A 24,735-nucleotide genomic window follows, 5' to 3' on the forward strand; every position below is an offset into this window, starting at 1 on the left:
TTCTCTTGGGTCCAGTTAATTCTCTCTTTGTGATATTGAGCCGAACATTTTTTGAGGATGTGGATTGTGGATGATAAAACTAGAGAACACTGATTAATAGTGCGTTTAATATCACGTGGGGTGCATTAAAATGTAGGATTTATTGATCGTAAGCTTTCTGAGCACGGGTAATATCTTCTCACTAAAACTTGACTTCAAAATTAAGTATCAGAATTCCAGAGAGACCAAATATGAATTAATGAATGCATAACCCTTGGGAATATTTAGTAGACTGGATTTGAAAATTGGTTTATATTTTACTCCAAATCCAAGACAATAGCCACAAATTGCTTTAAGTCCAAACAATTCCAAGTAATGTAATTTTCTGGAGCGATCCTTTAATTTAACAGAGCTTTCGCATTTACTGACGCGCGAGCGTCTACTCTGTTACGTATGCAAGAGTATGCATACTTTTGTCTATCGTCTGCTACACTTTTATTTATGCAACCACGAACGATTCGTACTTGCGAATATATGGCATGCCATACTCGATGTAATGTACCACATAAAAGACAAACAAACATTTTTGAGACAGAAATAGTTTCAGAGATATTTAAAGTTGTTTTGAGTACGCGGGATGTGTTTTGTATAAATGGGAAAACCAGCTTCAGTCTGTGGAAGGATGTGGGGCCAACATAAATAGCAGATGACGTTATGGTTTTTCAGGATACATTTTATGATTTGAATGTTACACGAGACACTTGAAGCAAGGTTTTCAAGTATTTGTAACTCTTAGTAGAATATGAATTGGTCCCCATTGTACAATCAAGGGAATTAACTTTAGCTTGGTTAAGTTAAAAAGATTAATGTGTTGAAGGTGTGTATGAGACCATAATTCAAAGAATTAAATAAATCTTATTAACCTTACTAAAATATAAGCCAATAAGAGTGCCATCTAAAAGGACAGCTCTACAGCGCTGATTCAAAGGAACATCCAATTTCCAATACATATAAAGTGGAGTCCACACCCGGGATACAAGAAAACCATTTCGGTCAGGAATGTGTTAGTAGAAACGGATATAGCGTGCTTCACAGACTTAACCCCAAAAGAAAAGGAGTCACGCGAAATATTCAGACAGATAAAAGAGCAACGGCTGATTGCCTTATCGCGAAAGAAATTTTGTAATACTTAATACACTTTACTTCACGTACGAGATAAGATATTTATTTCAGTGAACTGTGCTGTGAGTAATGAAGTATTGAAGTCAAATATTTTTATAGATAACTCTTATTTTCAATGGAGCATAGTAACAGCTCAAGAAACCAATTTAATACGTGAACGAATTGATTTGCGGTTACTTGAATGAATCGAAGTGGATGCGTTTAATTAAAAACGTACGCCAATGCATGCTAATATTCGCATGTTCGGTTGAAAACAGAATAGTTGGACTAACGCCAGTAATCCAGTTAGCAACAGCTCTTCTAAAAACAAAGGAATAAATTTTATTGCAACCGAAATTTAAGTGCATGATATAATTAACAATCACAAATTGTTGCAATGTCCTCTATCTAATGCAGGCTATTGGAGTTACGGCTTGTGAATGATGCCAAATAAGTTCGTGAAAATGAGAAATGCAGCACGGCAGTAGTAAGTCAAGCGTTTGTACAAAGTTGGAATAAAACGTTTTATGAAAAGGGACATGAAAGCGAAGCCAATGAAACTGCTAAATGGAGACGTTAAGGCTTTGCAATAAACATTGCAATGCACTTCAAATATAGCTAGGAGAACATTTTTATTCCCTCAGAATAATTGATGGTCTGAACTGGATAAAAGGTAGCCCACTAAGCCAACGTAGGTACCTGTAATAGCAAACCCTTACACACGCAAACTACGTCCTGAGCAAACATAACTTTCCAGAATGTCTTAAAACTAGTCCAAATATTTACTTAGGTCGGCATACTTTATATATTTGAAGTACCTAGACTATATTTTTTATACCACTGAGAAGGTGCCTAGAGGGAATTCATTGAAAAAAATCTTTATTGGCCCATAAGATATATTATAGGATTCCGTAACATGAATTACCTTTTAGATCGCAAGAACGCCCATTAAACTTTAATAGTGGAAGTGAAACTTTTATTGCGAAAACAGAAACTCTGATTGGAAAAAAAGATAAAGGACCTCTTGTTGAAGTATCGACTGTTAAGTGCCATTTAATTGTTTCAAGAAATGTCGATTCGAAAAAAGGGAGGAGTTGGTACAAAAGATAGAGCGACGAACTCCGATGGAGCTATAAATTGCGAATACCAGACCAGGGTCGTCGAACCAAGGGCCGTGTAATGCGAGCTCGCCTGATAGTGACGCTTTGACTAGAGGTTTTGCTGTTTCTGCGAGGCGAATACGTTTAGCTAAGTATACTAAGGACCTACAGTGTAGATGCTTAAGTTTTACGATCGCGACGCCATTATTCCCAGATTTGGTGGAGTGGTATTATTTTATGACTAAGCTAATTTCGAGTAAAATCTAACGTTATTAACGCGTTGTATACCTTTAACAATTAATCGAAGCAGACTATTCAATCAGTCAATACGGTTCTAGATAGGGGGATTACTGATGTAGCTAATGCGCGTGTGGCTTCCAATGGCATTAACACTAAAACACACTCTAATACGATCAGGCTACATAAAATAATCATCATATCAACCAAAATAGTGTTGATATAAATCTGTTTGTATTTTTGGCTAAAAATAAATGTTACAGGAATTAATGTAAACGTAAACAATGAAGTACTAACAAGAACGATACGCAAGTAATTTTATAAATACGTCAGTTTTAATTTATGGATGCTGATCGTGTAAAACAGATTTAATCAAGATGGACTCTCACCAGGAAGTGTAAAAGAGGGTAGCTTATTTGCATAGGAACCCGGTTGCAGGTTATCTAAAGGGTTTAGTAATACGTGCTTATCAGCTGTTAGTAAGCGATTAGATAATGAAATACGCAGTCGTAGAACACTCCCATTGTAAGTTAATAGCAAGCAATGATTCAACGATAGAGATTATGTTTCATTATTTGATAACTGTTACTGTAACTAAGGTAGGAACAGCCGTGAGAGTTTCGAAATCATTATTTGTATCAAAACTAATATAAGAGATAATAATATCAATATTTATGTTTGTTATACAGATGATCACACGCAAGTAACACGGAGGTGCTAATGGATCCGGAACATGAAGCTTGTTATCACCGTCTCATAGTTTAATATCAATAGAAAACATGTATCAATGTATGAAAACAAAAATGTTTGCGAGATCATAATTAAGAGATTATCGATTGTGCATGACCCGTGCGTGGTAGCAGTCGCCGTTTCCGTGAAAGATAACTTTATTATTAGGGTCAGTTTGTTTTAACAACCTTCACCAGGTTTTCAAAACACAACTTAATTAATTAACGACATTTATCTCTTCAGCCATACCCTCTTTAATTAATTATAGAATAGTGACAGTTATTGCTATTGAATAATATTTCAGAAAATTAGGTTTACGATGACAGTCATGACAAAGCCTAAGTAGGTAACTACATACATAAAAATGGCATGGCCTTAGTAACTTTATAAAAATTTCTACTGACATAAAATATTATAAAGGACATGTTAATGCGCACATAAAGCCAATGACAGAGTTCTTCATTAAAAAGCACTAAAAAATATACAGAGAATTGAGGTTGAATAATGCTGTAAAACATTTTTGCTCCCGGAGCGAATTAAGCTTAATAATATGGGTACAGTGAGTATTCTGCTCAGTTTCCTAAGTGGGACAGGAAAATAAACCTGAGACAAGAGTCAATGCTCCGAGAATGAGTGAAGTAATGAAAATTTCAGTGGGTACCTCTGCATTATATTATTCATGAGCTCAGCTAGTCCATATCTGATTTCGTTTTATGTTGTTTTTACCGACGTATGCAGATAGTTTTCATTATGGTTTGCAAAATTTGCATGAGCAAGTTACGTACCATGAGGTAGATTGAAAAATTTCATGTCCCTCAATTATGGTCCTCGTCGTGGTTAGACAAGTAAATAGGTTACTATATTTCACGAAACATAAGGTTATTAAACTGACAAAAAATAAAGAAATAGCTGATGGCAGCAAAAGACTTAATACAATTATCAACAATTACAATCACACAATAAACTTAACTGACGATAAAGAAAAACCATTCATATTTGCGACTGCTTTATGTTTATTTCTTGGGAAAGAAGCGGATAGGAGTTAATAAACTGAACGACATGGTGCCGAGACATATCACGCAACCTTTACGACCAACAATCTGATGATTGTGTACGCACATAAATTTATCACTCCAGACATTTGGAATGCCTGCGTAAACAAAACCATTTGAGATTTTGCAAAATTCTCAATTAGGAATATTAAATTATACAACAAAAAGTGGCTACGACGAGAAATTGTGTCTAATTCAAGAAATGTTTATCAGTTTATGAATATGCCACAACTAACCAAGCTTTATGAGCAATTAAATTAATCAACGTTGAATGAGTTGAATAAAAATGAGGTAATTGAGGGCAATGTGATAACTTCTAAACGCAACGGCAGTAATAAATTAAGTTAACGAGATGAATTAAAAATTGCAAATTCCAAGTATTCTTAGAATGGCGATTTTCCCATCCCTACATTAAGTAGTTATCGGGGAAAATGCTTAACGGAACCAACAATATAGGCAGCTAACTAGAATATAATAAAATCGAATGAGTTCCAGAAAACCGTAATTGTCGCGATGTAATGCGGTATAGCTGACCGCAATACTCGTTTCTCCTAGCTATAAACGTTAAGAAACAATACAGATCGAGATTAGAGAGTTGTTAAAACATAAACCAACGAACTGTTCGCGAGAAATTAAAATATAATCGTGATTTATAAAGGCGCGTGTATTCTGGAAGGTGAATGCCCCTTGGCGATATAATTTAAAGGACGCAGTCGAATATCTGGAATTGTAGATCGTAGCAATATAGATTTTATAAATAAGACGTCATTCTGGCGGGTCTATCCTGCAGTAAAATAACATGATCTCTCTGAAGTCGTAAACTATCCAAGCTCTAGAAAAATCCAGTGAGTGGCGGTCGCACGTAAATATTCCCGGGGCGACACACAACAATTCTGGACACTCGTAAAATTTGCTGCCGCTTGTTATCTCGTTCTGAACTGAAATGAGAAACTGCCAAATAGTCGCCAGAAGCCAGATATCTGATATCAACCGAGGGTAGTAATAAAATCAAAATATGTTGTTTTGTCTTGCCTAGTGTGAAACTTCAACTGGATTAACATTTCAGAGCTGCTAGATCATAAAGTAGATGAAACCTTGCGGTTAGATTGTTAGTTAATAAGGTATTGCTCCCGTTTCTAAACTCTCTGGAATTCGTTGTGAATCTACGGTGCATGTCGTGTACTGTAATACATCCAATTCCATCTAAAACCTTTTCAATGCGGCCTGACAATTTCATGGGTCGATGGCTCACTTGTAAAGGATGTTAGGGCTGCAATTTACATTGTCCTCTGGATCCACAGCGCCAAACGAGATTTCAAATGATATGATCTATTATTATAGACGAGATATAGCCAGTTCTCAGAGTGAATTAATTTGAATTGATTATTGTGGTGGATTTAGTCTTAACTCGTCTATTATTTTCCTTAACGACATCATTTGCATACGCTCCTTTATCATTGATATTTCCAAATTTTACCAGACAATCGAATTAATTTTGAAGATCATTATGAGAATCGACTGTTTTAGAAAAGGTTGGTCATACAAAATTTATACTTTATGGAATGGGACAGGAATCTGCTGATTTGAATAATCCTGGCGTAACAGTGAACGGGGATAATGCGGTATTTGTACGCCTGGTCACGTTATACAACATATTAAAAGCCCTGCGATACAATAGAAACAAATGCTAAAAGACATTACCAATTGAACTGGCATTGAAATCGAATAATTAAAATGCTCTATAGAAAATCATGTGTCCAGATTTCGGTCTCCAAATAGAATACTAATGGTAAATCAAATATTTGCCGACCATTATTAAAAATCCTCGCAAAGAAGGCACCTCCGAGTTTTGGATATGAGAATTATTGAAAATGCCAACCTGGAACATTGGCAGAATACTAAGTTAAGCTGGACTTTAAATATTTTAATTCTAAGCACTACATTATCTATTACATCAATGGTCAACGTGAAAGTTAATGTATTCCGCTTCTTTGTAAATTCCTTCCTTATCACGCTATTGTTTAGTGGCAAGTTTTCATGACGTATATGTTACGTGTGAACGATATTTTTAACGCCGCCTCGACCTCTCATAGATGCCCGAAGGTCTGGTGGTTTGATTCTAAAGATGTTTTTGGCTGACTTCAGCTGTATGCCAATTCTCGTGTTGTGGTGTGGACAAAAAAATTACGCAAAACTAAACTGGTTTCCTGGATTGTGTGTTCACGTTGGCGTGTTGCTGATTGACTTTGCCAAAATTAAATAGCGGAAGTGTTGTTCAAAGAATAATATTCTTGCTAATATTTGTATCGTCTTGGTTGTTGTTACCTTCAGGCTAATCAATACCATTTGCTAGCAATTACATGTACAAAAGGGGCAATTGAGCCAAGGCGATGCTTGTTAATTTACGCACGTTCCCGATATCCGTCACCATCTGTGATCTTTTGAATCAGAATGGAATTGCTGCTATTTTGAAATGTTATGCACGTGTGTACCTTCCCTTTCATCTTTATTAACATTGGAATGCAGACACAGAAAAGCACGTGCTTTATATTATTAGGCACGTTACATAAAACTATAAAGGTGAAAGTTGGCAGATGCGCCAATGAAAAGGATAAATGACTGAAATGACTCAGTTCACAAGTTCATGGCCTAATAATTATACGTAGAATCGTGATCGAAACGTGAACATGTAACTATTGCATTATAATCGGCCCATTGTTCGCTTATCAGTATATTACTTGATAGTACTAACAATAAACCAGATAAAACTAGAATTCGCAATGATTTACGATGTACGTTAAAAACTCCATGCATGATGAAACGTGAGGTGTTTTCGATTCGGAGTTTTGCATCTTGTAATAAACAAACGTTGGCGAGCGATCCAGATATGTGTGTCGTCATAAAACGTTTATTTCAACTACATCATGTGACTGGGAGTTCAACCGGAGGGGGACTTATCTAGGATCATTTTGTTATTGTCCACTTAAAGGATGGGCTAAGATTTACAAGCGTTCAATTGGATAAGACTCAGTTTTATTTTGGCAATTACTGGCTGTTAGTTTTTTATGATTATTTGTTTAGGTGTTTACACGGAACACGTGCGAAGTTGTAGGTGGGTTATTATCTATCACGCGCAGCAGTCGTGTGAGTGGCGTGATAGCTACCAGTTTATTTAAATTATCAGTATTGATCAGCTGTTACCGAGGCGCGAATACTTGACGAACGTCCGTGACCCCCCTCGTGCCGCTTGCAAAATAATAGCTGCGCTAATTGACATTTAAGACCCTTGGAAATGCTATCACTTTATCAAAGTCAGAAACTGTCTTGAGTGCTTTCTGAACGGCTCTATAAAACCAACTTCTTGCAAAGCTGGGATTTCGGTTACTTTGACAATTGTTTCTACATTGAGGGGTTCAATTCGGGCAGCTGGAAGACTGCTTTACAAGATGTTTTATTCTATATTTAACTATCAAAAACTGAATTACAGGATAATACAAGAATAATGTTCATGTGGATGGCACAGTTGCGGTCAAGACACGCCAAAGAATTGCGAAGACGAATTCGCAGACAGATTCTCATCTAAAAAACAAATGCAGCTCGGATGTAAACAACAAGCTGAGTAGCAATTTTCCGCCCACTTATTATGGCCCGATGAACTATTTAAAATTGGCAAATATATCGTATAACCTCATTATCAGCTTCTAAACACGGCCTAGGTCAGTCAGGCGACCTTCGTCAGTGTCAACCAACGCCGGCCCAAATAAAAATGTATTTTTATTCCCCCCTTCATCACACATGCTGAAGCCGAATTCTCAAACACGATTCTATTTACGTAAAAAAACAGATAGGTATTTTATAAGCATAATAGTGATGTTCAGAATTAGAAATGCTAACGTAAGAACGATTTGTTATTTGCATAACTTAAGAATAGTATATTTTGTAACAGGTGTTATTTGTAGATATTCAGTGGTATTGGTGGTCGGTTTGTATATTTTTGTACATTAAGGAAAATTATAATGTCTAGTGTTCGATTAACCGGTACCTAATGATCATAAGGAAACTTGCTCACAAAAAAAGAAAATTTAAAGTTTGAAACATCATTAGAACTTATACTTAAGTCACAAAATCACTCAGCAATTAATTGAACAAAGCAAAGTTATATAAAATCCCTCAAAACGTTACCGCGCCCTTGGGTCTCCTGAAACGTATGAAATTAAATTTTGCCGACCGAGTTGACGTTACAAAACAATATCCTACTCGCTTAGCAACACAATTACTTATTAATTTATTAAAATATACGACTTTTACGTGTTGACTGTTGACGTGTCCATAATGTAAACTGTTTTTAAAGTAAAACAATGCTTGTAGGTAAGATATATGTACAGGCAAATAATGATCTAAGGAAAACGTGTGGAGGAAAAACTAAGTGTTTGTTTTGAGGTTGCTAAGAACAATAAATAATACAGGTATTTCACAACGTATAATATTTGTCATAAACAATTGAAAAGCAAGTTCTGTTTACCGTAATCCTTATATTGCGAAAAATAATTACGAAACCTTTCACTTAGCACGCAATCAGTACTTTATTGAGGAATTCCAACAATTCGATGACTTGACACAATTATTATTCTTTGAAAAATATTTACCAATATTGAATTTCAGTTCTTAGAACGCGAAACTATGTTAAGGTAACATATTTTTACTCCATGGAAATCAGAAGAAATGGTTTTACTTTTTGAGCTCAGAGAAACTTAAGTATGTTGGTAAATGTTATAATTAATGATACATTGTTTTTAGGATATAACTATACCTAGGTTTCATAAAGATGCCACAAGTCAACATGAAAACGCAACCACTAACATGATACCTACATTATTTGTTTATTTGAATGCATAATTATAAAATTATTTATAAACGTATTCAACATTTTCGAATAGACTACGTTTAGTTATATCACCTCATTTATCAATACTCTATTTGTGACGTTTAAAAAATGACGTTCCGTTGCACGCTATTGATCCAAGATGGCGGATCATAAATATTCAATGCGCGGCTTTACGATAACGTCTCGTTTGAATGCACCATTACAGGCTCCCGTTGGAGACCGTAACAAACGATTATTATTTCATCTTTAAGATCTTGGCGATAGTTTTAGTTATACTTTGAAAATAGATTTGCTTTCACGGTCAAGATTTAATGACTGTTTTATGAAGAAGGCACGTGTCCTACAAAATTCTTTAAGTACAGTCAACTTCAGGTCAGTGGTAACAGTTTTATAGGAAAATAGTACTTATTACTATTGAGTTAAGGTGCATGACAGTTACCACTGATGTGCAGTCTACTGTACCTACCTATTATACTATACCTAAATTGGAAGAAGTGTGCCTAAAAATCAAGGAAGATACCTAACACTTACCACATCCTATTCTCTTATTTCAATAAGCCCGAAGGTCACAAATTAAAGAATACCTTTAGGCCCATAATTCCTGACTAATTTGGAAAGCCATATGTCCCTACAACAACATAAAACAATACCGGCTACACAACGGTTTGCTGATCATAAAACTGATATGACCGTGCCGTCAGCCGACTGTCATTTCCTCGTCTTAACGGCTTAATCATCAGCACGTGCAAGACGTAGTAGGCACCTAATTGCTTCACGTAGGTATACAGTTAGGTACTTACAGTGTAAGAAAATCAATGGGATAATAATTTCTCAACTGTACCACCTGCTACTATAGTAGGTATATTATGACGAATGTCATCAATGATATAGTGCAGTTACTAATAGGACTATGATAGATTGGTAGGTATGCCCATTAGATGACTACTAGAAGTTTCAGTGTAAAGAGACTTTAATTATCTACAACGGGACTTAACTTAGCAGATATGATTAAAATGCTCTTCTTTATCTTAGCCAAAGTTGAAGTAACAAAATCAAGACATAGAACTATCTACAACAGTTTCACTAAGAAAATTCTTAAATACGGGATTCTACTTGAAAATTAAGACAATCGAATTCACAATCAAGTAAAATGGCTCGTAATAAATATAATACAGACAGAAAAAAGGTTCGGAAGTTACATCACGTCATGAGGGCCATGTCTCAAACAGGTTCGAGGTCTGGTTCGAGCACACATCCAGTTCGACTGAACAATTTGTCGAAACTGCTACTCGGAATTACAACTGACATTACTTTTATTGGTTTTTGTTCAAAAACTTGTACTTGATAGTGGGTTAAAGGTTCCTTAATTTATTTTAAAGCTTACTGGTTTAAAAAAAAAAAACTTCCCAAAAGAGAACGTTCTCAATTCGGATGTTTATATATTTTTCTATAGACAACTATGTCTACGTTGAAAACTATCCGTAACGAGAAGAAATAAGGAACTTAAGAACTTTTTTTTTACTAAGAAACTTAATCTGGGAGGCTAAATTACATAGCACCTACAGTGCAATGATAAGCCGCAAAAATTATACCTCATTCTCAATTACATTGCAAAACATTATGTAAAAAATAATATTTGTTTCCGACGAATTGAGAACCTCCAATTTTTGTAAGTCTGTTGAAAAAGCGGAAAAAATTAAAGGAAAGAAAATATTTACAAGTATTTGCGCAGTTATGGTAAACGTAGGCAAGCATTAGTCCTAATCCCATAATAAAGGACCATCCATTTATTATATTCATAAAAAAAATATAGATAAAATATGGATGTTTTTATAACATCTAGATAACTATGATCCTTATCCGGTTAATTAAATTAACTATGCAATTGCTTACGCACTAAAACATACGATTGTGACGATTGCTCTAGAATAGCTGTAACTTATCTCTGTTATCATAGTATCGGGGCCATTTGATCGAAAATAGGAATAATTACAAGATAAACGATAAAGATTGGTATCTTTTCACTACACATGTTACAACGTGTTAATATGTAGAGACAGTAAGGCTACTGAATTATTGACTAGTGCCCAAGGCAAGTTTTCACTACTATGACATATATAAAATCTTTTTTTAATGTAAAGTGTATCAAAAGTGTAGCTACCTCCTTCCCAATCTGGGTTCTTTAAATTAGTTAAGTGATTTTTTTCCTAGGCACTTTAGCGAAAATAACCACTATGAAAGGAAATCTAGAAGAAAAAAGCGGACCCCGTCACAAGACGGGATAAACGCTAAGAAGAAGAAGAAGAAAGGAAATCTAAAATGCTTGGAAAACTAGACAGAAAACTCTTTCAAGCCTAGTGCTGCCATCTGTTGACACAACACGTAACTAAGTCACAAGCACGTTGGCGCTGCTTTACTCGCGTCTCGAACAGAGGGCGCTGCTTTAAATTTGGCTTAAGTAAAAAGTTTTTAAACTTTTTTTGTAATTGATTAATTACTTACGTGATTTGAACTGCTGGACCAGCGAGCCGGTGTCGGCCGCATGATGATACTCGTACACTGAACGGCCAACCAGTTCTTCGGGTTCGAAACCGAGCGTGTTCATCAACCTGGAACAAATTCGTTGAAATATTATCACTTAATTAAACGATATTTATTTTTAGACGGAAATGGATACGTCTTGAAATGGGTTGTTAATATATTTCTGCAGTTTTATATCAAACTTATATTTTTAGCCTTATATTTCATAATGATATCAAAATGTTGCAAAATATTAGTAAATCTCTGGAAATAACTATCAGGCATAATACTGAAATAAGAATACCAAAACAAGAATACATAGAAATATTAAGATTTATTTAAATCAAGTAAATAATAGTTTGCTATTATCCTAACATTCAAAATTAGGTGATCCACAAACTCGTTTAACGATAACAAACAACGAATAGTTCACACATCTTTAAAATTAGGCCACAGGAAGCCATAAAGTTCCAAAGGTCACCCCCAATGTGACCTGCAAAACCCATGCTGGTATAGCTTGCCGGTACCTACATAGATAACCTTGAATGACCTACCGCCACTCCCATCGTCGTCCTTTGCACATACCCAATATTTCATCATCTTAACGACTCCAAAACATCAATTCCTAACAATATCAAGCTTTAACATCAACGTATCCTTCCAAAATACTACTTACAGCTATTAAGTTCAAATATCCCGCCATTCTCACAGAATCCAGAACCAGAAACACACAAATTACGAACTATTTTGAACACAAACACAATATTTGTTATCACAAAAACTGGCACATATCACCACACATAGAAACAAGGAGCTAGTCGAGCATCAAACTATTTCCACGTCAGTTTATCGCGGACTGTGTACAAAACCGCGAAATAGCTTCATGTTTAACCTACAAAATACATTTGAAGGTGATATTTTTGTTGATATTACACGGCTGGGTTAAGTTGCGCGTCGTAAATACTAGAACACAATAGGCGACGCGCAACCTAAATTCGGTCAGGTAATACTGAGGATAACGGAGTTGGTAACAGCGCCATCTTTTGGAACGTGGTAAAATTAGAACTAGTACTATGTTTGGTTCTGGGGTGAAATCTGACCGTAACCGGGAAGGATCACATTTTTAGCTTCGTAAACATAAGCTTACACGTGTTGTACGCAAGATATATGATTTGTTATTTTTTTAATGCAAGGACAAATCACTAATAAGCGCGAAAAACAGCCTATCTTCTTCTTCGGTCCGGTAAAATTATGCAAATCTTATACGCGATATTTGGGCAGTTTATTTTCTAAAATTGCATAAACTATTTATATTGTCGACATAAATACTGTGAAAAAACGTGTCACATCAATATCATAACTTTTTGACGTCTAACTTATTAAAAAACCACTTATTAAACTTATTAAAAAATGTAGAAACTACAAAACACACGCTTGCTTCATCACTCACACTTTTTAGCCTTCATTTATTTACTTTGCAATCTAGATCTAGAGGTCTTGTTCCTTTGGATAATCCACTTAAGAAACCTTTTGCCAAGGGACCCGCGCGTAGCATTGCCCAATGCCCATTACATATTCAAGTTTTGCTCGTTATTTATAACTTGAGAGAGAACAGGACTCACTACTAAATGATTCTATTCTATTCTATACATCGTAGATACGTCGCGGCCAACTGGTTAAAATAGCTATTCAATCTGTACACAGCTACATAACACCTTTTTTTTTAACGACGTCAAAATCATCAAATGACCCCTCTCGCTGTGAGTTAGCAGCAGTGAGGGAGTGTCAGACTCTTACTGACTAAAAACCGTCGTGTTCCGTCGAAGGCCTTTTATGTACCAGGGCCGCGGTAGGTATCTCTTTCGAACAAACCGCAGCCCAGGCAGGCCTTGGCCCTGCTGGGCCCCGCTGGTACATAACACCTCAATTATAAAACTTGACAAGCGATTAAATGGCGTTGTTCAGACTAGCTATTTCATTGAACGGCTATTTTAACCAGCAAAAACAGATGCATAATAAGATTTTGTACTCACGCCTCATCAACATAAGTAAACTTCATATCCAAGCTGTGTTTAGACAGGAAAGTCTTGCTGTCCAGCGGTATCTCAATGTTAGATGGGTGCGGGATGGGTCTGCCCACAGCCACCAGGGTTCCATTCCTGGTGGCCTTCTTATCATCAGCGTCTGGCTTTTTGTCTTCGTTGTTGTTGCGTTCGGCTTTGTCGTCACCAGGCATCAGCATGTGACCGGTTATGTGGATCACCTGTGTACAAGAAATAGAGGATAAGAAGTTGTTAATTTCATCTATGCTAACTTTGTAAATATATGCCAAAAGTGTATGAGGTTGTGGGAAGTTATTTCTGAATCTACTGATCTTTCTTTTTCAAATAGAAAGCCATTTAATTCGTGTTGGATGTTTTTTATTTATTTACATAGTTATATACATACCTAGATATTTACAACACAAAATAAATTTAATTCGTTAGTTTACATTTATTCCTGGTTCCCAATGTTCCCATAGTGGCAGTTCACTCGAGAAATAACTAGTATCATTATAATTAGCTGTTTTGCACAATTTTTACTTGAATCACGATGTGGCGACTCATTTGAGCGCCCTCTGTGGTAACCCGGTCGTAATGTAACATTGTTTTAGGTAAACAAAAAGATTTTTTTTCAACCTAAAATAGTGCCAGATCTTCCTAACCTTTTCCCAGTCAGTCCTGGTAAAAAGCAGTAACAAAGATTCCACAGGTGGAAACAGGACAATAAAATGCTTGTTTTCCGTGATAAAATTCTAGAAAATAAATTCTGCAATATTGATTGATGATCAGGAATTTACATATAATTTACCATTTGTAATATTTACACTATGATTAACTTTTCAACCTTCTAGAAAGTTTCGATAAGTTCTGGTCCATTGCCAAATGCTTGACAAAGTTTACGGTATAAATGATTACCTAACCTCAGCTTGGTTCTAGGTTAAATCAATATAGGCATATAATACTCGTTACCAAGGTTATATGCACTATAGTTCCTAAGAGAAAGTTGGGGATTTTGTTAAGTAGAAGTAATCTTTGTTTAGACCAAGACCTCAATTTCTAATAATGAGATCCTTTACCTCAATGATCCACTTAATTGGACCCTTGATTCATTCTTGGCCCTGGATACCAATTTTGAAATACCCACTAGTTATCAGAATTTATATTGAACTTTTATTGTTGTTGATAACTCTTTAAAATAATAACATCATGCAAAGTACATTGAGAAGCCTGAGGCGTCGTCCTAATGAGGGTTTTCTAAAATGGCGTCCACGAGGTGGCAGCACTGAGTCGTCAGGTCCAGGTAACTGTCAAAGTGCTTATTTTACTATGAATAGTGAACGATTTTAGTGTTTTTTTTATTTTATAATTAAAGCACTGCATTATTGTTTAACTATTGAGGTTGAGTAAATAAAAAAAAAAATCATATTGTGTTAACAAATTTTTCAACAAGCTTTTCCTTAGTACCAGTGACTTTTGCACCCTCTCTCTTAGCTCAATTTTTAGTTCGGAAACCTTATTCTGACCGTAGTCCATAATAAAATCAATAACACTTCCAATATAACAGAATTTCAATAAACAATAAGTTCGGACCCTACAATTCCATACTATTTGACAGCTGTTTTGACCTGACGCATACGAAGCGCCGCCTGGCGGCAGAAAAAGTATCGAAAACCCTCATTGGGAGCGATCGCGCGATGGCGCGATGCTTTTTTCATCTCACGATCTCACTTGCGAGGTTCCGAAGTTCAAATAGGACACTCTGATGAAATCTGTATGTTTGAACTCATTGCACGACGAGAACGCATCGCGCCATCGTGCGATCGCTCCCAATTAGGACGACGCCTGAAGCATGGACAGGAAAATTACAAAAACAAAAAAATAACATTTTAGATGTATTTAGATGTAATTACTCATAATGGTCCGATATTAAATATTTAATTTCCTACCTAACTACAATAAATTTACCCGTATAATAAAAATTTACTGCAGTATCGTTGGCAACTAAAATGAGTAATACATGAGGAATGCTTTTCACATTAGTGGGTAATTTAGTAATGCGTAAACAAATTACGCAATAGTGCAACCCAGCACAGGATAGTATCGTACGATAGTATTGTGTTCGTGTCAATGACTTCTGTATTATTCTACAGTTTACGAAGCTTCTAAATGGCAATTTTACTTGAATTTCAGAAAGAATAGGGAAAAATAAATAAGGCTTGATTTTCGTGAGACTTTTAAGCTCATGTTTATGTACTAATTATTTACACTAAACTTACAGGATGTAGCAAAGTACATATTTATGTCTGTATATCCAAACTACAAAAAAATAAAAATAATTTTAAATTAAAATATTTCCTACATATTCCGATTTGTAGGTACTTTTTAACTTAGAACCGCGATCAAATGGCCTTCATTTAGAAGTCCATGTGTATACTTATTGCAGTTTTTAAATGACTTGGAAGACAGTTGAAAATTATGGCAATTAAGTAAATAGATGTTCATGTATGAGTTATATAATGTTTACTTACTTGAATTTATTGCAATTTTTTAGTTAAATAATATTGTTTGAAGGTGAAAAATGTTTTTCATTATTTTGCAAAAAAAAGTCTTCAAAACTTTTAACTTTATAACTCCAGAAGGATATTATTATAATACATTAGGAAGTAATATTTTTTTATTTCCTTGGACACAATATTTTTGACAAAGAGTTCAAGGCTTATCAAACTTAATTAATTCTACATTAAGAATTCGAGAACTGGTTACCTAATTAGCATTACACAATATTTTTCAATCAATAGAGAAACATGTTATTTTTTTATAGTTACCGTTATCTCAATTCGTGAAATTTTTCTCTGTGTAACGTATAATTCCAGTTCCATTTAATTTTAATCTATGGCAAGTTACACAAATGCCTTACACCCCACTATTACTATTTCTCTGACGAAATTTTCAATTTGTTGCCTTAGTTAGCCCTTATCGTTTTTCACAGCTTCGGTCTCATTTTAAATGATTCCACAAAGTTTACATATAACTTTACATTTATATGGCTAAAGTTTATAGATATTTAATGACCACAATATAAACAACATTACATGTGTGATGATTTGCAATAAACTTGTAATTCCACATTAAAATTAATGGTATTTTATATACTTATTAATTAACACACGAGCTGTTATCCTTGTACAAATTTGTAGATGTCAAAAACATCCTGTACTAAAAACAAAATTTAATGTACAGTTTAACCATAAGCGCATAATACTAATTGATTTCGCAATATGCAATTATAATGAGGATTAAAATAATGGGCTAGACGGTCCATATAAAACCTCGTTGTGACAATAAGTATGAATGACTCATCATTTCAAATGTAATGACGTCTACAAGCCAAGGTTTATGGTGTCGTGAAAGGGTACTCGCCATTTTTGCAATGTATTTATTTTTATACCATTTAAGGTGTAACGCGTTTGATTAGAATAATGTATGGTATCAGCAATGTTTGTTGACAAACTAAAGCTATTTTCCAATTTATTAGATAGTATTTTTGGATGTTCTACAATACAGAGACATTATGTGCTATCTTATTTTGAAGTTGTTGATAAACACTGAAACTTAAACGTTTAACGAGTGTTATGAAGAGTGGGACTCTATTTCATCTATCCAGAATAAATCTACCTAGGACACCAAAATGCCTATTCTGGATGATCAGACCCTCATCATATCAAGAATCACGCATGCTAGCTTAGAGAGTTATTACCTTATCACCAATCAAATTCATACCTTATACGAAGCAGATTTAAGGTGCACATTCCTCCCCTTGCTAGTCAGGGTGCATTTGAGGCGCAGCAGCAGATCACGGCGGCCTGAGCTGGTGGAACGAAGAGCCTCGCGAATCTCGTCGTGGTCGCAAGGGTGGCTGAACTCGAAGACGCTCTGGCCCATTATCTCCATCTGAAGTTAAGGGGATATAAGATTTTATATGAGTTTAATTGACATATAAAAAATTAGGTATTCATAGCTGAATATACTCAGAGAAGAAATAATGACACCCCAACAACATAAAAAATACAATAAAGTTGAGGTTACACTATTTTAGCCGAGACCAGGCTGTCACTCGATTCTACTTATATAAAAATAATAAAACTGAACCTGTTGTGGACTGTGGTGGAAAACTTTCACCTATATGTTTTGTTTTTTTTTTCACCTACATTTCTAACATGAATTTCAGAAGGACTGTCAGTGTCATAATTACAGCATGCAGCATAGATCATACAATAAATCAGGTTGTAGAACCCGTCAAACAATGCAACAGCACCGCATTTTGACCACAAAACCCCCTATTTCCTTATAAAAACGCTTGCCAACAAATTGAAAACAAACAGCTAATTTCTAAGAATGAATGTCTTGACGCTTCGTCGCCATGCGTATTAATCTAGGCGCCTCTGCGTCATCAGAAAATGTAATTGTATGCTAATATAGTGTAAAATGCGTATGTATACAAAACATTGCTTTACGATTAGAAAAAGTTATCATACAAAAAATTAATAGAGTTGTCTTCGTTTCAGAGCAGATTTCAGTTGTCTTTAAGATTTTCTTACTAGAGTTAGACATTACGTATATGAGGCTTATGTCAAAATTCTATCTCTGCTATGCACATGCGGTTACACAGATTATTGAAATCAGCAGTTAGTCGGTAAGCCAAGGAATGCACCTAAATATTAAGTATCTCTGGAAATGCTACTTCGGATTCCTGTTTCATGTTATAATGGTAGTATGCGGGTTGAGGCTACACAGATGTTAAAACGCACTAGACATGCAATAAAATTTACCATAGAGTTCATCTCTAATTCAATGTAAAAGGATAAGTTGCTGTTTGTGAGTGGCGATTTCATGCCAAAGCTACTGAACCAATTTAAGTATAGCCATGATCTTGAGAAAAGGCATAGGCTACTGTTTATCATATGGGGAACACCCCATAATATCAAGCACCGGGTTACAGAATTCTCAGCGGTCGTCAAACTTGAAACCACTAAAACTGTCGAATTCATCTATAAGTGTAACACATAACCTATATTACCAAAGGTTCATAACATAACCTATACATACAAAATCTTCCATTCGCGCCTAAATGACGTCGAACGTTCGTCGACCTACATGCGCCCGCGCGTCTCTAGTGAACACTCGTGTCAAACCATGTGCTTTCCACGCTCTAGACATTAAAACCCTTATGACTAAGACCTTAAGGGCTGTTATTCAACTGAAATATTACGTCAGATAAGACAGATAACACCACTTGTTTGCGGATATAAGTTGCGTATTGATTAAAATTGAAAATAAAATAATCTGTGCATGAAATGAGGAATGTTTTAATCCTTGAATGATGATGTTAATGATTACACATAGACGTAATTGTTTATCTCATCATATCCATTTGGGAAAATACGATGCCACACCTGTTTTTCGAATTAACAGGCGACACGGATGCTCATGAGCATCATAACTTTATCTTTTACTACCTGTTTCACTTCGGTTCATACCTATATCTTTTATTAGCTGTTTTCCCTCGGTTTCACTCGCGTTCCCTAGGAACTACTGCCCGTACCGGGATAAAATTTGCCCATGTTACTCGGGAAGAGTGTAGCTTTCCAACTATGAAAGAATGTTTCAAATCGGTTCAGTGGTTTTGGAGTCTTTAGGGTTCAACAAAGAAACAAGGTTTCTTTTTTATTAAACTAGTATAGATTACATTTTACGTCAGTGTCACAACAAAAGCAACAAAATCATTTATCAGTTACGTATAGAAGTCGATGTTGGGATTAAAATGCTACTGAGACAAATACAAATGGCTGCTATAACCAAACAGGTTGAACGAGTTTGTAAGGCAGCCATTTGAACCATGACATTGGTAGCTTGACTAGCCTTTGTTTTGTTTCTATTAAATAAAAGAACAACGTCAATATGTTGCCTTGCTTTTGTTTTTAAACAACAGATCTAAATACGGACATAATTACTTGGGAAAATGTGCCTAATCGACTTTGAAATAGCATCTATTTTGCAAAAGCTTCATCTTCGTTGTGTATTTCGACATAGTAACTAAAATACACTACAAATGTCCTTTCCTCTCAAGACAGATAAGAATCATACGAAGCTTATCCATGTCTGGAGAATTATGCCTAATCTCAAGAAAACGGAATTTTCCTCATACTTAAACGAAACAAAATCTAAGATAAATTCAAAACGATACCTAATATTTTGAGCGTTTCATTCACTTCATAGAAACAAGGGAAGATAAATCCAAGCCGCTATAGGGAAAACCCTCAAAATACTTTGATTAACGATATTACGATTAAATAGGCGGATTCTACATTTACTTCTAAATTCAATCCAATTTAAGCGCTTTAATCAAATTAGTTAACCAAAGCCTAATTGCGAGAAGCACTTTCAATCATTTTTGAAAAGGTTTAAAAAGTCTGTCCTCGATTTAAATCATTTGATCTTCTATGTGGGTCGTAATTGTGGACGGAACCTTTTATATTATAGGTACTTTTTATTTAAAAATAAAATATGTACAGTCAGCTACAAAAACCTTACAAGACAATCGAAATTACTATATGCAGCATTTGATTTTTGTTTAATAATATAGCATATTTTGAAAAATCACAAAAAGTAGTCCCGTCATGATGATTTAGCTCTTAGTCAAGGAAAATATTATTATCTATGATTATCGCATTGGCAAATTGTACTTAAAAAATGTTTCGTGAATCGTACGATTTTACATTGACGTCAAATTGTAGTAAATAGTATAAGGGGTAATAAAAATTATGTGATCTTTGATAAAACCTTACATAATTTAAATAACGCTAGAGCAAGGACTACATTTTGAAGTTATACAATCCCGTAAGGCGTAGGGTGGGTACACAATAGTAAAAACACATGAAATTACAATATCTGCCGAGCCTTTTCCCAGCTATGTTGGGGTCGGCTTCCAGTCTATCCGGATGCAGCTGAGTACCAGTGCAAGGAGCGTCTGCCTATCTGGCCTTCTCAACCCAGTGAACCGGGCAACCCGGTATTAACATAACAGAGTAATTATAATTTTCATCATGACGCAATATTATTATGCTTATATCTAATTTGTTTTTATGTATATTGTGATTTTGAAATAGATAGCACAGTGATAAGATCAGTGCAAATTACTTTTTCAGATACACAGGTGTAATCTGGAGCTACGCAAGCAACCCAGAAAATATAGATTTTATTATGTTTGCGCTTTTATATGAACCAGACTAGAAAATAAACAGATTCTAATTTAGTTCAGTTTGTTATGAATAGAATTAAGTTTTTAATAGATATTGCGGTCAAATTATGTTCGCCTAGTTACTTTCCCTTTTGATATTGACTTTTACCGCAATTTATTTTAAAACATCACAGAAGCGTCTAGGGTTTGCCAAACATAAGTACTCTAAATTAGAGTATTGTTTGTACTCTATATTATGTAGGCGTACTGTATCTATCTATAGGTATAGACTATATATAGAATAGATATTATATAGACGCGTTAGTTAACGCCTTTTAATTTACAACTTCTACTTATTTAATTAAATTGGTTAGCGGCACGCGCCGTTACGCTCATTACAGTTATAGGTACCGATTTCCTTATGGATTTTTTCTTTACAGATGATAATTTTATTATTAGTATTCTTTAACACATTATTAGATTTACAATTGTAGTCGTATTATTATTTGTAGCCCATTTAATATTAGACACTCAAATGTTGTTTTGCTTCCAACTAAACGTTAATAGACCTCCTGAGAGCAGAAAAAAATAAGAGAGTTGATTGAAATTGCGGACGGTAAGTACATGGGTAATCTATGTAGTAACTGCAAATAAAATCTTTTTAAAATCTAGTAGACTATCTAATTGATATGGATAGCTCAATGCCGCCTCTTCGATGTTAAGAACCGAAAATTTCGGCACCTTTAATAAGGTCAAGAGGGCTTACCACTATCTAATCTGATATCAACGTCTTGTATGTTATACAGTTTCCTAATATTAACCGTTTTACACTATCAGCTGCATTTTAATATCTGTTAAATCTTAAGAAAATTTAGAATCGGATCACTTGGTTGTTACGTTGCAGGAATATGGGTAAAGAAGTACTGGATGGTACAGATACAAGCCGTCGATGGAGCAGAAAGGAGTATACATAGAAGTGTCGTGTGAACTAGCCGGCCAGGAGTGTGAGAAGTTGGGAGATTCAATTGGGAGACGCATCAGGGTATGTTGCTGGCCACCACTACAGACACTGTGGTTCTGCTCAACTCTACTCTTGTTTGGATAACATGAAGTGAGCTACGAATGGATAGATTTATATTTTGCCTAGGCATTACTTGTAAGCCTCATATAATGTCTGTAACTAGGCCACTTTTCTGTATGCCTCTTTACGATAGTTCGTACTTTAAGATGTTCTTACCTGAGAAACGCCCAGATGATCAGCAATGTTTTCGCTGCAGTACACAATGTCTCCTTGCTGGGACAGCACCAGTACGAATCCGTCCAAAGCCTTCATGTACGACAGTTCGGTGGACACCTCCTCCATACCTTCAGGGTTCTGCATCTTGGGGTGTTCAGATTCCGACTCAGGAACTGCAATAAGGAGAAGAGATTAGTCATATTATGTTGCGGCGTAAAGAAATAGTGTTCCGTTGTTTCTGGATTTTAAGATAGACCCAGTCTTTGAAAAGAGCTATCTTATAAAATGGGGGTGATTGCTTCATTTCAAATACAAAAAGCAAAAGCATTTTGGGAGCCGACAATTTCTCATCATGACATGTACAGAGCATTTCAGCATTGTTTGACCGAGTTTTCATCACATTTAAATTGAAATAGCCTTGTTTGCAAACTGCACCAGCAGCGGCATTCGGTCCTTATCAATTAAAGGACAAATTGGACGTTTGCAATGCAGCTGTAGCTACAATTCCAACGTTTATAAATCACGTTCATGCATGGTCGAGCTGCAATTTACTTAAAACTGCCATATTCCACACATGCTGGATGATGAATAAGCTATATTTACATATTTAAATAATTTTGCATCTACCAACAAACTGCTAGAATTTGGATGGAGGACGTTAATCCGAACCAAAATAGAAACAGAGTTAACGCTCCGCTTATTTCTGGATACATTTCAGGCAATAAAAAGTTTTAGAGACTTTGATTGCTCAGAAAATATTTCACGTTCCTAGCAACTAGCGATAAACAATGATCAGCCTGGTTTTCCCCAATTTATGGAACTATGTATTAATATTGATTAAGAATAACAAGGACCAAGGGATATTATTCTGGATAATCCCATAGGAAAAACTAATGACGTAATATAGGAATGACTCATTTTGTTCCGATCGATATCCATGAGATCGATCTTATTTGTGTAATAAAAACCTTGAACTAACATCATTCGGGACACGTACCGCATTAAAAAGGTGCTAAAGTAAAATTTGCATTTTAAAGTGAAAAAAGTGAGTTAAAAATCAAGGATGCAATTCAATTTGTATGAACACGCTGTGTGTTATAACGTCAATGCGGTTTCAAGCGCGTGGCTGGGCCATGTAAAATAAAATCCGCGCGTGCTATACTTGCAAATAAGTCTGACTGTGGTCTGCATAGCAAAAAATGTTTTTATTATTTGCAATAAGAGGAAACTGGGACGAGTAATCCATATTCGTAAACACAACCTTATTGTTGATGATAATTCTAATGCTAAATGCATTAAAGTCTGAATACATTGTTATTTTAAATGATACTGTATTAGCTCATACATGTATTTTTTTTTCCGTAAACCTTGTCCTAAAAACTGATCAAAGTTAACTGAAATTCTCAAAAATGTTTATATCCACCAGTTCTTGGATTCATTTTGGTCAAAGTTTATCCTACTGTTGACTAGCTTAGTCCAATGAACTACATTTCTAAAACAATGCTTCTCTGTTGGATTAGAGAATGCCCTACATAGGTAAGTACAGTTCAAAATTGTGCAGGCAAAGATTAAGATAGCATTTATCAGGTAATGTTAGTAGTAAATTCCTATTAAATGTATGGGTTGTGTGTGGCGCAACTTGGCTGCTATCCAGTAACGGACAGCCATTGTTTAATTTAATTATTATCGTTGCGTCTAAGCCAACAAAGTTCAACGTTCTAGGACCTTAGAAGTATCAACAATTAGGATTATGTTGGAGACTTGCTGCATTTGATATGTGACTCGCAATTTTAGAATCTGTTTAACACTACAGCAGAGATGATCTAGTAGAGATGATTCTGTCTTGTTGTTTATTTTTGATAGTTCGGCGGCTATAACAAAATACCGCCAGATTTTTGTGATTGTGCTAAGAATAACTTATCATTAAAACTTTTTGCTGAGGGCTCAATTTTGTGCTGTGTTTAGGTACTGTAACTTAAACAATAAACAGCAGAAAATGATCAATGTTTACGACTTAGGTCTTGCTCCGACTTATCTAAGCTTTGACTGACTGACTCATTTTATTTATAACATACGGTATGAAAACCTGTGTATTAATTAAGGTTAAAGTTTAGCCTGAACAGAACATAACATTCTTACTCATACAGCAACACGGGAGACGGGGAAAAACCTACTCAGGTTTAAAATTTAAATGGGGATTAAGAAGGGGTTAAGGATGTCAATGTTGAAGAATGGGAAAGAGGAAATCAAGAACAGCCTATTTTAAATTATATTAATCAGTCTATTTGAAAACTTTTTGACTTTAATAACTTCCCTGTCCCATAAGTCATATGTGATACACACCGATTGTTTAACTATTGTGTCTGCATCGTGGACAGTGAAGTGGTTAAGAAACGCAGAGTATTTCAGGTAGGTACTATTCCAAAAATTGCGTACTTTATTGAAATGTGTATGAACATGTTATAAAATTTTATTTATGTTAATCGATGCACAAGGAAAATTACCCACGACACAATATTAATAAATAGGAGGGTTTAATTAGAACGTCATTTGATG

At 35.2% G+C, this 24,735-nt stretch overlaps 1 protein-coding gene across 5 annotated transcripts in view; it reads right to left on the reverse strand.

Annotated features, from left to right (window-relative positions):
- LOC110377451 (hypoxia-inducible factor 1-alpha) overlaps positions 1-24,735 on the reverse strand; it is a 72,868-nt gene that overhangs the window by 26,179 nt on the left and 21,954 nt on the right. For all 5 annotated transcript variants that reach the window (XM_064039794.1, XM_064039795.1, XM_064039792.1 and 2 more), the window contains exons 3-6: positions 22,180-22,352; positions 17,486-17,656; positions 13,697-13,926; positions 11,646-11,752 (exon numbers count right to left, since the gene is read on the reverse strand). In XM_064039794.1, coding sequence (XP_063895864.1) covers positions 11,646-11,752; positions 13,697-13,926; positions 17,486-17,656; positions 22,180-22,352 — 681 coding nt within the window. The remainder of the gene's footprint in view (positions 1-11,645; positions 11,753-13,696; positions 13,927-17,485; positions 17,657-22,179; positions 22,353-24,735) is intronic.

Source organism: Helicoverpa armigera, chromosome 20 (genome assembly GCF_030705265.1).
Source record: "Helicoverpa armigera isolate CAAS_96S chromosome 20, ASM3070526v1, whole genome shotgun sequence".
NCBI lineage: Eukaryota > Metazoa > Arthropoda > Insecta > Lepidoptera > Noctuidae > Helicoverpa > Helicoverpa armigera.